The 17,556-nt window shown below is 47.9% G+C and overlaps 1 protein-coding gene across 1 annotated transcript in view; it reads left to right on the top strand.

Moving 5' to 3' along the window:
• Positions 1–715: 715 nt before the first annotated feature.
• Positions 716–17,556, top strand: part of P3H2 (prolyl 3-hydroxylase 2) — a 166,535-nt gene continuing 149,694 nt past the window's right edge. Inside the window, exon 1 of the mRNA XM_060767266.2 lies at positions 716–2,649. Within this exon, the coding sequence (XP_060623249.2) occupies positions 2,191–2,649 (459 nt within the window). The 5' untranslated portion in view covers positions 716–2,190. The remainder of the gene's footprint in view (positions 2,650–17,556) is intronic.

Here is a 17,556-nt window from a genome sequence, read left to right as displayed (position 1 = left end):
CCATCCCTCCATCTTGTCCTTGGTCGGTCCCTCTTCCTTTTGCCTTCCACTTTCCCCGCATCATTGTCTTCTCCAGGCTTTGCTGTCTCCTCACGATGTGGCCAAAGGACTTCAACTTTGTCTCTAGTCTCCTTCCCTCCAGTGAGCAGTCGAGCTTTATTTCCTGGAGGATGGACTGGTTGGATCTTCTCGCAGTCCAAGGCACTCTCAGAACTTTCCTCCAGCACCACAGCTCAAAAGCATCGATCTTCCTTCGCTCAGCCTTCCGTAAGGTCCAGCTCTCACATCCGTAGGTGACTACAGGGAAGACCATGGCTTTGACTAGGCAATGGATCTTGGTTGCCAGTCTGATGTCTCTACTCTTCACTATTTTATCGAGACTGGACATTGCTCTCCTCCCAAGAAGGAAGCGTCTCCTGATTTCCTGGCCACAGTCTGCATCTGCACTCATCTTTGCGCCTAGAAATACAAAGTCTGTCACGGCCTCCACGGTTTCTCCCTTTATTTTCCAGTTGTCAATCATTCTTGTTGCCATAATCTTGGTTTTTTTGATGTGGAGAAGTGGGTGGAAGGGCTGAGCTGGGGCGGGGGGAGGGCTTGTCCACCAGGGGGCGCCTCTCCCCCTCCTCTTCTTCTTCCTCCTCCTCCTCTTCCCCTTCCCTCTCTCCCCTCCTCCTTCTCTGCCCCCCACGAAAGCCAGGCCGGTCCCCCCTACGAAGGGAGGCGGGGCCAGACAGGCAGGCAGCCGGCAAAGACGAAGGAGAACAGAAGCAGAAGCAGAAGCAGAAGCAGGGAGCCAAGCGCAGCCCGAACCAAGCCTCCCTTTCCCAACTTCCCAACAACTTCCAAACAAAAGGAGAAGAAGGAGCAGAGAGCGAGGAAGGCAAGCAAAGGCAGGCAAGGAAGACTCCCTTCCAAACTTCTAAACTTCCAAACTCCGGGACTTTGGAGGCGATTCGGGGCGCCTGCTTCGGCCTCTTCTTAGGACTCCTTCCGAATCCCCAGAAATACTGGGAGACCCTCACCCACTTTCTCCCCCTTTACCGACCCCTGAAGCCCACCGCCGGGCATCGTGACCTTTTGGAGTCCATTCAGAGACTGTTTTGGCATCCTTTCCCTCCGAGACGGATTCTTCTTGGGCTCCCATCCCACGCTAGAAGCATTGAGAGACCACCACCCACTTTCTCCCCCTTTACCGACCCCTTAATCCCACCGCCGGGCATCGTGACCCTTTGAAGCCCACCCAGAACCTGCTTTGGAATCCCTTCCTCGGATACGCACTCTTCTTGGGCTCTTATCTCACGTTGGAAGCCTTGGGAGACCCTCACTCACTTTCTCCCGCTTTGCTGACCCCCGAATCCCACCACCGGGCATTGTGAACCTTTGAAGCCCAACCAGAACCTGCTTTGGCATCCCTTCCCTCCAATACGGACTCTACTTCGGCTCTCTTCCCACGTTGGAAGCCTTGGGAGACCCTCACCCACTTTCTTCCCTTTTGCCGACCCCAGAATCCCACCGCCGGGCATCGTGACCCTTTGGAGTCCATTCAGAGCCTGCTTTGGCATCCCTTCCTCGGATACAGACTCTTCTTGGGATCTTATCTCACATTGGAAACTATAGGAGACCCTCACCCACTTTTCCCCCCTTTACCGACCCCTGAATCCCACCGCCGGGCATCGTGACCTTTTGGAGTCCATTCAGAGACTATTTTGGCATCCCTTCCCTCCAATACGGACTCTTCTTCGGCTGTCATCCCACGTTGGAAACCTTAGGAGACCCTCACCCACTTTCTCCCCTTTTGCCGACCCCTGAATCCCACCACCGAGCACCGTGACCCTTTGAAACCCACTCAGAACCTGCTTTGGCATCCCTTCCTCGGATACGGACTCTTCTTGGGCTCTTATCTCACATTGGAAAACTTGGAAGACCCTCACTCAATTTCTCCCCCTTTGCCGACTCCTGAATCCTACCGCCGGGCATCGTGACCCTTTGAAACCCACTCAGAACCTGCTTTGGCATCCCTTCCCTCGGATACGGACTTTTCTTCGGCTCTCATCCCATTTGGGAAACTTTTGGGAGACCCTCACCCACTTTCTCCCCTGAGGGCCTGTGGGAGGAACCCTCACCCTGGGGGCAACACCGTGAGACCCCAGATTCGGAGAGAGAGGGAGAGAGAGAGAGAGAGGTGGGATGCTCCTGGGGCCTCTTTTGCTGCTGCTTCTCTTCTCTTCTTCTTCTTCGGGGTCTTCCGAGGGGTCGCTGCCCCTGTGCCCGTCGGAGGCGCCCTTCGACACCCTCTACGCCTCGGGGCTGGAAGCCCACTCGCGGGGGGACTTCTCCGTGGCCGTGTCCTGCTTGGAAGGAGCTCTCGAGGCCGAGAAGCGCCTCCGGGAAGCACGCCTGAGGTGTGGGAGGCGATGCCGGGCTCAGGAGAGCTTCCCTTTTGGGGGAGAAGAAGCAGAAGAAGGGAGGGCTGAGCTATGGGGCCAGGATGCCCCCTTCCACTTCCTCCGCCGGGCCCACTGCTTGCGCTCCTGCTTCACCCAAGCCGGCCTGCCAGCCTCCTCTTTGCCCCACGCGAGTGAAGAAGTGAGAGCCGACTTCCAGCGCCGACTGCCCTACAGCTTCCTCCAAAGGGCCTACATCCAGGTGAGAGGGGCAGGCAGGTAGGAGAACTCATTAGGCTTGTCATTAGCACAGGCATGGGCCAACTTCGGCCCTCCCTCCAGGTGTTTTGGACTCAACTCCCACCATTCCTAACAGCCGGAATCACTGGGTTGTTGTAGGTTTATTCGAGCTATATGGCCATGTTCTGGAGGCAATTTTTCTCCTGACGTTTCGCCTGCATCTATGGCAAGCATCCTCAGAGGTAGTGAGGTCTGTTGGAAGTAGGAAAAAATGGGTTTATATATCTGTGGAATGACCAGGGTGGGACAAAGAACTCTTGTCTGTTGAAGGCAGGTGTGAATGTTTCAACTGACCACCTTGATTAGCATTCAATGGCTTGGAAGTGCCTGGGGGGAATCTTTTGTTGAGAGTGATTTTATGTGCCTGTTTGATGTATGGCAAGAACACTTTTCCTTGATGTATGGCAAGAACAGCCAGTAGACTGTTAGGAATGGTGGGAGTTGGAGTCCAAAACACCTGGAGGGAGGGCCGAAGTTGGCCCAGGCCTGCTTCAGGTCAGCTGTTGTATACTCAGCTTATAGAATCCTAGAGTTGGAAGAGACCTCCTGGGCCACCCAGTCCAACCCCTTTCTACCAAGAAGGAGGAAAATTGCATTCAAATCACTCCCAACAGATGGCCATCCAGCCTCTGCTTCAAAGCCTCCATAGAAGGAGCCTCCATCACAATCTGGGGCAGAGAGTTCCACTGCTGAACGGCTCTCACAGTCAGGAAGTTCTTCCTCATGTTCAGGTGGAATCTCCTTATTTATTATTTATTTATTTGCAGCTTTTCTATTCCGCCCTTCTCCTCACCCCACAGGGGACTCAGGATGGATTACAGTGTACACATCTATGGCAAACATTCAATGCCAATTTTGATATACAAACATATACAGACATGTTGTTGTTCATTCGTTCAGTCGTCTCCGACTCTTCGTGACCTCATGGACCAGCCCACGCCAGAGCTCCCTGTCGGCCGTCACCACCCCCAACTCCTTCAGGGTCAGTCCAGTCACTTCAAGGATGCCATCCATCCACCTTGCCCTTGGTCGGCCTCTCTTCCTTTTGCCTTCCACTTTCCCCAGCATCATTGCCTTCTCTAGGCTTGGCTGTCTCCTCATGATGTGGCCAAAGGACTTCACCTTTGTCTCTAGTCTCCTTCCCTCCAATGAGCAGCCGGGCTTTCTTTCCTGGAGGATGGACTGGTTGGATCTTCTCGCAGTCCAAGGCAGACATACATACAGACATAGACAGAGGCTATTTAACTTTTTCTGGCTGCCAGGGAGCTGTCGCTTTCATCGTCCATCTACGACACTGATGAAGTACTTCCGCATTCCCCACATGCTTCCCCGCTGGAATGCTTTGCTGGAGTCTTTTTTTAATGGCCTCATAAATCAGTTAATATTAGCCTCCCCACACTTTAAAGTGGTACCTAACTTTCCTACTTGACAGATGCAACTGTCTTTCGGGTTGCAAAGGTCGAGAACAGGCTACACAATTGGTTGGAAACCCACTCCAACCCGGGCTGGCTTGGAACTCATGACCTTTTGGTCAGAGTGATCTTAATGCAGCTGACACTCACCCAGCTGCGCCACAATCCTGGTGCTCCATTGCGTCCTAGTCTCCAGGGCAGCAGAAAACAAGCTTGCTCCCTCCTCCTCCCTGTGACTTCCCCTCACATATTTATACATGGCCATCGTGTCTCCTCTCAGCCTTCTCTTCTTCAGGCTGCCCTGGAGACTAGGACGCAATGGGAAAATGGCTTCAAACTACAGGAAAGGACCTGAACATTAGGAAGAACTTTCTGTCTGTGAAAGCCGTTCAGCTGTGGAACTCTCTGCCCAGGAGTGTGGTGGAGGCTCCTTCTATGGAGGCTTTTAAACAGAGGCTGGATGGCCATCTGTCAAGGGTGCTTTGAACACGATTGTCCTGCTTCTTGGAAGAATGGGGTTGGACGGGATGGTCCATGAGGTCTCTTCCAACTCTTTGATTCTATGATTCCATGGCTCATTGCTTAAGAAAACTCTGGGAAATTCATGGGATGTCCATAAGTGACTTGAAGGTGCACACACATGCTGCATATTTGATGGGTGGCTGCAAATTATGTGGCATGTGTGCACATGGGTGTTCATAGTGCAAGCATGTGTATTTGACTGTTCCTCATTTGGTGTTTTGGTTCAATGGTGGAACATTTATATTCTATCCAGTGCTGGCAGAGCACAATTAAGACATAATTCCATATGTGGATATTTATACTTACTTACTTACTTAGGCGATCCCTCGTTGTCCGAGTAGGATTGTCTTCCAAGATCCGTGTCCTGGTGGTGAGTCCGTAGGTGACTGTGGAGCCCTATTCTTGACCCGCATGTTCTCCCACAGTGAAGGCATCAGTTTCCAGGTGGACGGCGGTCCCAGTCAGGGTTGGCTTGATGTGCCTTCCTCTTGGCACACTTCTCTCTTTCACCTTCCATTCGTGCCTCTCCAAATACTACAGCACTGCTGATCACAGCTGACCTTCAACTGGAGCGCTCAAGGGTCAGGGCTTCCCAGTTCTCAGTGTCTATGCCACCGTTTTTAAGGTTGGCTTTGAGCCCATCTTTCAATCTCTTTTCCTGTCCTCCAACACTCCATTTTCTGTTCTTGAGTTTGGAGTAGAGTAACTGCTTTGAGAGACGGTGGTCGGGCATCTGGACAACGTGGCCGGTCCAGTAGAGTTGATGATGGAGGACCATCGCTTCAATTCTGGTGGTCTTTGCTTCTTCCAGCATGCTGACATTTCCCTGCCTGTCTTCCCAAGAGATTTGCAGGATTTTCCGGAGGCAGCGATGATGGAATCATTCCAGGAGTTGCATGTGACGTCTGTGGACAGTCCACGTTTCACAGGCATATAGCAGGGTTGGGAGGACAATGACTTTCTAAACAAGCCCCTGGGTCTCCCTACGTATTTCCCAGTCCTCAAACATTATCTGCTTGTCTTCCCAGTGATTTGCAGGATTTTCTGGAGGCTGCACTGATGGCATCGTTCCAGGAGTTGCATGTGACGTCTGTAGACAGTCCATGTCTCTCAGGCATATAGCAGTGTTGGGAGGACAATGGCTTTCTAAACAAGCCCCTTGGTCTCCCTATGTATTTCCTGGTCCTCAAACACTCTCTGCTTCATTCAGAAGAATTCTGCACTCACAGAGCTCAGGTGGTGTTGTACTTCGGTGTCAATGTTGACTTTTGTATAGAGGTGGCTGCCAAGGCAGTGGAAATGGTCAACGTTTTCTAATGTTACACCATTAAACTCTATTTCTGGCATTGGAGAGGGATTGGCTGGTGACTGCTGGAACAACACTTTGGTTTTCTCGATGTTCAATGACAGGCTGAGCTTCTCGTATGCTCCTGCAAATGTGTTTAGAGTAGCTTGTAGGTCTTCTGAATGTGCACAGACAACATTGTCATCAGCATACTGGAGTTCTATGATGTTGTTGTAACCTTGGTTTTGGATATTTATGCTACATGTGGGGTCTAGAAGTCTAGCATGATGACATGATTTGAGCATTGGACCCTGGGTTCAAATTGCCACTCAGCAGTGAAACCCATTATTGGTGAGACTGGGCAAGTCACAGTCTCTCATCCTCAGAGGAAGGACATAGCAAACCCTCTATGGAACAAGTCTTGTTGAGAAAACCCAATGATAGAGTCGCCTTAAGGTTTCTTTGGATTGGAAATGACTTGAAGGCAAACACCAATATATATATATATATATATATATATATATATATATATCCAATGATCACAAAGGAGGGGAAATCTTCTGGCATAGGCAGAAAAACAAACTTCAGAGGGGTGTTTACTTTTCCTTATGTTACCCTAAGCTACATATATTCAATTCAATTCAATTCAAGAGAGATATTGACAAGCTGGAATGTGTCCAGAGGAGGGCGACTCAAATGATGAAGGGTCTGGAGAACAAGCCCTATGAGGAACGGCTTAAGGAGCTGGGCATGTTTAGCCTGAAGAAGAGAAGGCTGAGAGGAGATATGATAGCCATGTATAAATATGTGAGAGGAAGCCACAGGGAGGAGGAGGGAGCAAGCTTGTTTTCTGCTTCCATGCAGACTAGGACGCAAGGGAACAATGGCTTCAAACTACAAGAGAGGAGATTCCATCTGAACATGAGGAAGAACTTCCTGACTGTGAGAGCCATTCAGCAGTGGAACTCTCTGCCCCAGAGTGTGGTGGAGGCTCCTTCTTTGAAGCTTTTAAGCAGAGGCTGGATGGCCATCTGTCAGGGGTGATTTGAATGCAATATTCCTGCTTCTTTGCAGAATGGGGTTGGACTGGATGGCCCATGAGGTCTCTTCCAACTCTTTGATTCTACGATTCTATATATATTTGGCTAGAATTACACTTTAAAAATGCACCTGTTCCGGATTGCAAACCTATAGAATCTATCTTGTTCATAACTTTTTTTCTCGTGTCAGTAGCAACTTGAGAAACTGCAAGTCGCTCCTGGTGTGAAAGAATTGGCTGTCTGTAAGGACGTTGCCCAAGGGATGCCCAGATGTTTTACCATCCTGTGTGGGGCTTCTCTCATGTCCACGCATGGGAAGCTGGAGCTGACAGAGGGAGCACATCCACGCTCTCCCTGGATTTGAACCTCTTCAGTCCTAAGGCTCCATGTCATGCCAATGGCTTTTTTTTTTTTTTGTCGTTTCAGGGCAACCAGTCAGTTATATTACATTTCTAACAGAACAAAACAAACAAACAGACAAAATACGAAAATTGTGAGTTTGGAAGTTGATTCAATGTTCTTTGACCAGTATCTGGCCTCTTGGAGTGCCTCTGGTGTTGCTGCAAGAAGGTCCTCCATCGTGCATGTGGCAGGGCTCAGGGTGCATTGCATCAGGTGCAGTGGTTTGCTCCTCTCCACACTCGCATATCAAGGATTCCACTTTGTGGCACCATTTCTTGAGGTTGGCTCTGCATCTCGTGGTGCCAGAGTGCAGTCTGTTCAGCGCCTTCCAAGTCGCCCAGTCCTCTGTGTGCCCAGGGGGAAGTCTCATCTGGTATCAGCCATTGATTGAGGTTCTGGGTTTGGGCCTGCCACTTTTGGACTCTCGCTTGCTGAGGCGTTCCAGCGAGTGTCTCTGTAGATCTTAGGAAACTATTTCTAGATTTAAGTCATTGACGTGCTGGCTGATACCCAAACAGGGGATGAGCTGGAGATGTCTCTGCCTTGGTCTTTTCACTATTGGCTGCTACTTCCCGGTGGATGTCAGGTGGTGCAATACCGGCTAAGCAGTGTAATTTCTCCAGTGGTGTAGGGCGCAGACACCCTGTGATAGTGTGTCATGTCTCATTAAGGGTGTGAGATGGGAAGTTGGAGAACTCAACCCTGTGCAATTGGACAGCTAGGCACATGCAGCTGGGAAAGAGGTGTGCATTTAGAGATCTGGCCATACCCAGTTGAGACACCAGTGTGCATCTGGGGACTGGCCATGTGCTATTGGCTGTGGGGGGAAGAAGGGGGAGATGTACCGTTTGAATCTTGATTATTTAAAAATGGCTGGTGTGTAGTTGGGGATCTAGTAAGCACTTTGGAAATGGATCATATGCAGGGCAGGGAAAATGTGCCATTTGACAATGCGCCAGGTGCAGTTCGGGGAGAAATATGCATTTCGACAATGGATGATGTACAGCTGAGAAGGATGTGCAATTTGTATACTGATCCTATGAAGGGAAAAAAGTGCACCCTGAGAAGTGATTGTGTATGGTTTGGGGAAAAATACGCAGGTGAAAACTGCCCAGGTGCAATAGGTAAAGTGAGAGAGATAATAATAGACACTTTGGTTGGGAGGCAAACCTGAGAGCTACTTACAACTAAGTTCAGCTTAAGAACAAACCTACAGAATCTATTTTGTTTGTAACTTGGGCACTGGATATGCACAGAGAGGCTCCATGTCATGCCAATGGCTGACACCTCTGACTCTTTGGAGAAAGCCACTTGGGAAAAGGGCTAGTATCCAGGAAAAGGCCTGGACCGCTTACAAAGCCCACAGGCTGCGCTTGCCCTGGGATCATCTGATTTCCGCTTGGAACTCTGCTAACACCTCTTCCCTTTCTTCCAATATCCCTTTGCAAAGAAAGGGATTAGGCTGTTGTTTTTCCCTGCTGCAAAGCACCGGGCTTCTCTTTCCGGTGGGCCCACCTACCCTCCCCCCTTTTCACATTAATGTTTGGAAAGCCATAAAGGAAATGAGCCGAGGCTTCACATCCGGCCCACTGTCCCCAGGGACTTGTGTTTCCCTTTCTTGTGGGAGAGGAGCAAAGGCTCACTCAACCCTTGGCCTTCCCAGGGAGAGGAGCAGCAAGGAGAAGGGATCATCCCTCCCTCCAACCTCCCCTGCCCTATATGTGAATATGTATCTGTATAGTATGTGTGTGTGCGCACACATGTATACAGGCAGTCCTCAAGTTATGAATGCAATCAGTTCTGTGGAATGACCAGAGTGAGACAAAGGACTCTTGTCTGCTGGAGCTAGGTGTGAATGTTTCAACCGACCACCTTGATTAGCATTTGATGGCCTGGCAGTGCCTGGAGCAATCTTTTATTGAGAAGTGATTAGATGTCCTTGTTTGTTTCCTCTCTGTTGTTTTGTTGTTGTGATTTTGGAGTTTTTAAATACTCGTAGCCAGATTGTGTTCATTTTTTTTGTTCAGCAGACAAGAGTCCTTTGTCCCACCCTGGTCATTCCACAGATATATAAACCCTTTTTCCTAGTTCCAACGGACCTCACTACCTCTGAGGATGCTTGCGATAGATGCAGGCAAAACGTCAGAAGAGAATGCCTCTAGAACATGGCCATGTAGCCCGAAAAGACCTACAAAAACCCAGTGATTCCGGTCATGAAAGCCTTCGACAATACCTTAACTAAGTTCTTAACTAAGTCGAAACTAAGCAAAACAACAGAGAGGAAACAAGCAGGGACATCTAATCACCTTCAATGAAAGATTGCCCCAGGCACTGCCAGGCCATCAAATGCTAATCAAGGTGGTCAGTTGAAACATTCACACTTGCCTCCAACAGACAAGAGTCCTTTGTCCCACCCTGGTCATTCCACAGACATATAAACCCACTTTCCTAGTTCCAACAGACCTCACTACCTCTGAGGATGCTTGCCATAGATGCAGGCGAAATGTCAGGAGAGAATGCCTCTAGAACATGGCCATATAGCCCGAAAAAAACTACAACAACCCAGTGATTCCGGCTATGAAAGCCTTCGACAATACACTTAACTAAGTCGTTTGTGAGTCGGATGCTTGTAACTCGGGGATTGCCAGTGTGTGATGTGAGATAGATAGATAGATAGATAGATAGATAGATACACACACACACACACCAACCAAGTATTACAAACAATTCAAACATTTTTACTAAAATCTTATTCTTACAATTTTATTTTTTTCTTTCTCATCTTAGAGTCCTTCCAACTATTTCCTTTTGATTTTTGGCAATGTTTTCCCCAGTATGGTATCTTGTTGTATATTCATTTTGTAATTTCCCTTCCACATGCAATTATTGGCTCGGATTGTGCAGTGGAAGCATTATTGAATCCTAGAGTTGGAAGAAAAGGGAATATATCTTGGAGATGACCACATCTGGAATATTGTGTCCAATTCTGGGCACCACGATTCAAGAGAGATATTGACAAGCTGGAATGTGTCCAGAGGAGGGCGACTCAAATGATCAAGGGTCTGGAGAACAAGCCCTATGAGGAGCGGCTTAGGGAACTGGGCATGTTTAGCCTGAAGAAGAGAAGGCTGAGAGGAGATATGATAGCCATGTATAAATATGTGAGAGGAAGCCACAGGGAGGAGGAGGGAGCAAGCTTGTTTTCTGCTTCCTTGGAGACTAGGACGCGGAACAATGGCTTCAAACTACAAGAGAGGAGATTCCATCTGAACATGAGGAAGAACTTCCTGACTGTGAGAGCCGTTCAGCAGTGGAACTCTCTGCCCCGGAGTGTGGTGGAGGCTCCTTCTCTGGAACCTTTTAAGCTGAGGCTGGATGGCCATCTGTCAGGGGTGATTTGAATGCAATATTCCTGCTTCTTGGCAGAATGGGGTTGGACTGGATGGCCCAGGAGGTCTCTTCCAACTCTTTGATTCTATGATTCTATGATTCTAGATCACACCCAGCATGAAATCCACATATTTCGCGTGTGCTCTTTATACTCGTAGCTTGAAGATTATTTTCTGCACAATATTTGAAATACTTTTCTGCACGAAATAAAACGTGTTTGCATCATATCATCCAGAAGCAAAGGTGTCCCTTTCTCATCCACCCAGTTGGACGGTTTTGGGAGTATTTCCAATTTTGCAATTCCGGAAAATGGATGCTCATTTCCTTATGTCGAACAGCAAAACATCTGCAAGAGAAAAGCATGTTAAAAACCCCTAATAACTTGTGTTCTCCTGATTCTAAATTGGCTGATGACAGATTTCTGGCCTGCCTCCCTGGTTCCTCAAAGCTGGCCTCGGAGGTATCGTTTCCAGACCTGACTGCGTTGCGGGATTTGCTGAAGCTTCTCATTTCTTTGGGGGATCTTTTTCAAGTGTGCAGCTGGACCAAGGTGGGGTTCGCCCAGTGCCCACATCTGGGACACGACTGCAAAACCAGGCAAGGCGATGACGCTGTGCTTTTGAGAATTAAAGGGCAGCGGAGAGACATTTGTCAAGGAAACGCAACTGATGGCAAACCTCATAAGGTTGGAAGAGACCCCTAAAGGCTATCTAGTCCAAACCCATAGCATTGAGCCAAGTTGTGCTAAGCTGCATCCAGTCTACAGTGCAGATGCACCTTAGGTTTGCTGTCCTGGTTATTCCCATTCACAAGCTAAGCTTGAATTGTCTGCAGAAGAAGGGATTTCTGCTCTCTGGGTTGCTGTGCGTTTTTTTGAGTTGGATGGCCACCCTCATCTATGGCAGGCATCTTCAGAGGCTGTGAGGTCTGTTGCAAACTAGGCAAGTGAGGTTTTCCAGACAGGAAACAATCAAGGCCAGCTAACACCTCCCAACAAAGGATTCTCCCAGTAGCATCCTCTCCTGGTGTTTCACCTGCATCTGTGGCTAATGGCATCTTCAGAGTTTCTGTTGGCAGTGAGGCAAGTGGAGTGTATATATACTTGTGGAACAATGTCTAAGGTGGGAGAAAGAACCCTTGTGTTTGAAGCACGGGTGAATGTTGCAATTAGCAAGCAGAATAGCATTGAGTAGCTTTGCTGTTGCAAAGTCAACCAGTGTGGGTATCTCCATAGAGGTAGCCTGGCCTTTGTTGTCTGGAGGCATCCTCTGTTTGGGAGATTATTTGCTGTCTGGAGCTCCCCAGTTTCTGAGTGGTGTTCTTTATTTACTGTCTTGATTGTGGTGGTTTTAATATTTTGTTCATTTCCATGGTTTTCTCCTTTCTGTTGAAATTGTCCACATGCTTGTGGGTGTCAATAGCATCTCTGTGTAGTCTGACATGATGGTTGTGAGAGTGACCCAGCATTTCTGTGTTTTCAAATAAGATTCTGTGTCCAGGTTGGTTCATCAAGTGCTCTGCCATGGCTGACTTCTCTGGTTGGATAAGTCTGCGGTGCCTTCCATGGTCTTTGTTTTGTGAATGTTATTTGGTTACCAGAATCAAAACAGTAAATAAGGAACACCACTCAAAAACAGGAGAACTCCACACAGCAAACAATCAAGTGTTACTTAACATCTCCCAAACAGAGGATGCCGCCAGACAAGAGAGGCCAGGCTACCTCTACACAGATACCCTCACCGATTGACTTTGCAACTGCAAGGCTACTCAGTGCTAATCAACTGCAACATTCACACTTGCTTTGCACAGACGAGGGGCCCTTCCACACAGTCATATAACCCAGAAAATCAAGGCAGGAAATCCCACAATATTTGCTTTGAACTGGGTTATCAGTCCACGATGCCATGTATTCCAGTTCAAAGCAGATATGATATTGCCTTCATATTCTGGGTTATATTGCTGTGTGGAAGGGCCCAAAGGTTCTTTCTCCCACTTTGGACATTATTCCACAAATATATATATACACTCCACTTGCTTCACTGTCAACAGAATCTCTGAGGATGCCAGTAGCCACAGATGCAGGTGAAACATCAGGAGAGAATGCTGCTGGAACATGGCCAGACAGCCCAGAAAACTCACAGCAACTCAGTGGTTCCAGCCATGGAAGTCTTCGACAGCATGAGTTCTGCTCTCAAGTGACCTTTACTTGCTTGCACCATTCTGCCCAGAAAATGGAACGTCATGCTGGGGGGAAAAGAGATCTCCCGGGCTCATTCTGAGTTCTTCTTTTAGTAAAGGATTCCACTGGGCCTTCTCTGCCTTGGGTGCATACCACATGCAGGAAAGTTAAAATTAATCCAGGACAGAAATAAACCTGGAGAGACCCAAGATGGTTACTTTTGGCAACATGACTCACAGAGAGCCTTCATCTTCCCAGAGGGTGAGGAATGGTGAATCAGTCAGAGGTTGCTTCATGTCTGGGTTGAGGTTGAGAATTGAACCCAGTATTCTAAGTGAGGTCCACATGTTGAACATGAGCCAGAAGTGTGATGCATCAGCAGAGGCGGCCCTAGGTAATTTTCAAAGGGAAGCATTTGCCCCCCCCCCCCAACCAATCAGTGATATGTATTTACTGTTTGTTGTTGGAGTTCTGTGCATCATATTTGGTTCAATTCCATCATTGGTGGAGTTCAGAATGCTCTTTGATTGTAGGTGAACTATACATCCCAGTAACTACAACTCGCATATGTCAAGGTCTATTTTCCCCCAAGAACGCCTCAAGAGCACCCCTGGGCAAAATCAACTATACTGCAAATTCTTACTTTGCATAATGGTTGAGCCGCCCCTGTGCATCAGCTAAAAAGGCCAATGTGACTCTTGTTAGGGAACTAACAATCACACATGCACCCTCGATGATATGTCTGTATGTCCTGTCTTTGCTCTCTTCCTTCTTGTCAGTTTTATGATACTCCCCAATCCCAAATTAATATTTGCATGAATCTTTAAAAAAAGTAGTCAGGTTGCAGGTCATGTAGGCAATGCCTTTGAAGTTTAGAAGTTATAAAAGAGGGGTATCCTCCTCCGTTCCCCAGTTCACTTCAGTCCAGTCCCAGATGTTGGATAGGTAGTACCATTGTCTGTCTTCCTGCATAGAGGAAGACTTGAGCCTATGTGGAAGCTGAGGAATCCACCTTTTATTCTCTATTCTCTTGGATTATATCTTTGATATGAGGACACCAAGTCACTTGTCTGTCTCCTGAGGAATCTGTATAAGTAGCAACAGTAAGAACAGACCACAAGACAACAGATTGGTTCAAGATTGGGAAAGGCGTATGGCAGGGTTGTATCCTCTCCCCCAACCTATTCAACTTGTATGCAGAACACATCATGCAAAGATGTGCGGGGCTTGACGAATCCAAGGCTGGAGTTAAAATTGCCAGAAGAAACATTAACAGCCTTAGATATGCAGATGATACCACTTTGATGGCCAAAAGCGAGGTGGAGCTGAGGAGCCTTCTCACCAAGGTGAAAGAAGAAAGGCAAAAAATCAGTTGCAGTTAAACATAAAAAAACACCAAGATGATGGCAACAAGAATGATTGACAATTGGGAAATAGAGGGAGACGGTGACATACTTTGTATTTCTAGGTACAAAGATAACTGCAGACCCAGACTGCAGCCAGGAAGTCAGAAGACGCTTCCTTCTTGGGAGGAGAGCAATCATCAATCTCGATAAAAGAGTGAAGAGTAGAGACATCACACTGGCAGCCAAGATCCACATAGTCAAAGCAATGCTATCCCTTGTAGTAACCTATGGATGTGAGAGCAGGACCATAAGGAAAGCTGAGCAAAGGAAGAGAGATGCTTTTGAGTTGTGGTGTTGGAGGAAAGTTCTGAAAGTGCCTCGGACCACGAGAAGATCCAACCAGCCCATCCTCCAGGAAATAAAGCCCGACTACTCACTGGAGGGAAGGAGATGAGAGGCAAAGTTGAAGGACTTTGGCCACATCATGAGAAGACAGGAAACTTGGAGAAGAGAATGATGCTGAGGAAAATGGAAGGGAAAAGGAAGAGGGGCTGACCAAGGTGGATGGATGGTGTCCTTGAAGTCACTGGCTTGACTCTGAAGAAGATTAGTGTGGCCACGGCCAACAAGGAGCTCTGACCTGGGATAATCCAGGAGGTCACCAAGAGTCAGAAGTGACTGAACGAATCATAGAATCATAGAGTTGGAAGAGACCTCCTGGGCCATCCAGTCCAACCACATTCTGCCAAGAAGCAGGAATATTGCATTCAAAGCACCCCTGACAGATGGCCATCCAGCCTCTGTTTAAAAGCTTCCAAAGAAGGAGCCTCCGCCACACTCCCACCGGGGCAGAGAGTTCCACTGCTGAACGGCTCTCACAGTCAGGAAGTTCTTCCTCATGTTCAGCTGGAATCAACAACAACAAACATACTGCAACAAAATTACTTGTGTCTGTGATGCTTTCATGAGTAAATTGTTTTTTATTAAATCAACCAGTTGACCTGGCATTTTGGATTTGGCATACTAAATTCATTTTGTCTACGTGCACGCTTGGTAAAGGGGTGCTGTGATCAGCTATTTTGATAAGCTTAACTCTGCCTGTTTCCCCTTTTATACCCAAGCTCTCCTAACTTTAAACTTCAGCTTATTTTCGTTGTGTTTTGACTCTGCTAACGTTATGCTAATGAAAGGTTAAACTTTCTCAAAGGAATTTGTTTTGCCTTTGGCCTCACAGCCTGGGACCTTTCACATTTTAGTGCAAACATCCAATAACTTGAAGCCGAATCAAGGGGAGTCCAGTGTGTCGATCTAAGGAAGTCACAGTCCAATTCTGTTCTGCTTTGTTGGGTTGTTGTAGGTTTTTTCGGGCTATATGGCCATGGTCTAGAGGCATTCTCTCCTGACGTTTCGCCTGCATCTATGGCAAGCATCCTCAGAGGTAGTGAGGTCTCTTGGAACTAGGGGAAAGGGTTTATATATCTGTGGAATGACCAGGGTGGGACAAAGGACTCTTGTCTGCTGGAGCTAGGTGTGAATGTTTCAACTGACCACCTTGATTAGCATTTGATGGCCTGGCAGTGCCTGGAGCAATCTTTTGTTGAGAGGTGATTAGATGTCCTTGTTTGTTTCCTCTCTGTTGTTGTGCTGTTGTAATTTTAGAGTTTTTTTTAATTACTGGTAGCCAGATTTTGTTCCTTTTCATGGTTTCCTCCTTTCTGTTGACATTGTCCACGTGCTTCTTGTGGATTTCAGTGGCTTCTCTGTGTAGCCTGACATGGTGGTTGTTGGAGTGGTCCAGCATTTCTGCGTTCTCAAATAATCTGCTGTGTCCAGGTTGGTTCCTCAGGTGCTCTGCTATGGCTGACTTCTCTGGTTGAAGTAGTCTGTGGGGCCTTTCATGTTCTTTGATTCCTGTTTGGGCGCTGCATTTGGTGGTCTCTATGTAGACTTGTCCACAGCTGCATGCTATACAGACCTCACTACCTCTGAGGAGGCTTGCCATAGATGCAGGCGAAACGTCAGGAGAAAACGCCTCTAGAACATGGCCATATAGCCCGAAAAAACCTACAACAACCCAGTGATTCTGACCATGAAAGCCTTTGACAATACATTTTTCTGCTTTGGCCAGACCTCACCTGCAATAAGATTGCAATCCAAGAAGGAGCTGGAGCAAGATGGAATAGTAGGTTCAAATGGCAGGGAAAGGGATTCATGGTGGTCCATGCCATAGAATCCTAGATTGGAAGAGACCGCTTCCTCAAGGGCCATCCATTTGATCCCATGTCTGCCATTCAGGAAGACACAATCCAACCTCTCTTGGCAGATGGCCATCCAGATGATCACTCCAAAGGAGTAAACTCTAAGCAGCAACATGTTCCACTTTTGAGCAGCTTTTAGACCAGGTATGGGCAAACTTTGGCCCTCCACCCAACAGTAGGCTGTTAGGAATTGTGGGAGTTAAAGTCCAAAACACCTGGAGGGCCAAAGTTTGCCAATGTCTGTTTAGACTAAAAGGTATCATTTCTACAGTTGGATGCACCTTTGGTCTCCTAAAAATGAGAATGTGCAAAGTCAGCCAAACTCTTCTGGGAAGCGAGTCCTGCTCCCCCTTGGCAATCCTTTCCAGCTGCTGCTCTGAAGCTGTTTGTTTTCGGATGTTTCAGGGGTGGGGTCTTATCTCTCAAGCCTCAATCTTTAATGAAGCAAGACAACTCGGGTGGGCGTTGTTGTGGAGAGTTATCAGCATGAAGAGGCTGCATCATTCGCTTGATGAGGTCTCGGGCATGGAAGCTGATCCAGGATGGGATGGGATGAGGGAAGACATTCGGAAAGCATCGGGCATGTCAGCTGGCGGGCTCTGCGTGCGACTCAGCTTGGTGAGACAACACCGCAATCCCTTACCAAGGCAACTCCAGGCAAAACAAAACAGGCCAGGAAGCAGAACAAATCAGGTCTGAACCTGGCAGGGCACGGAGGAAAGGAAGGCTGCTGCAGAGCTGGCTAATTAGGCCTCCAGGTTGGGAACAGCCAGTGCTTTGCAGGCGTCTGCGCAGGAAAAGGAAAACAATGTGCTACCAGCCGTCTTCACTCTGGTTTTGCATTTGCCAACTCTTGTGGTTCCTAAATGTTAGCAAACATTGGTTTTCCTGGGTGGTGTGGAGAAGGGAGCTTTTTTGTGCTTCTTTATTTATTTGTTGGTTTGTTTACAGTATTTATATTCCGCCCTTCTCACCCCACAGGGGACTCAAGGTGGATCACAATGCACACATATATGGAATTCAATGCCATAGACA

The sequence above is a fragment of the Anolis sagrei genome, chromosome 3, assembly GCF_037176765.1.
Source record: "Anolis sagrei isolate rAnoSag1 chromosome 3, rAnoSag1.mat, whole genome shotgun sequence".
Classification (NCBI taxonomy): Eukaryota; Metazoa; Chordata; class Lepidosauria; order Squamata; family Dactyloidae; genus Anolis; species Anolis sagrei.
This window is presented reverse-complemented; position numbering and strand designations above follow the sequence as displayed.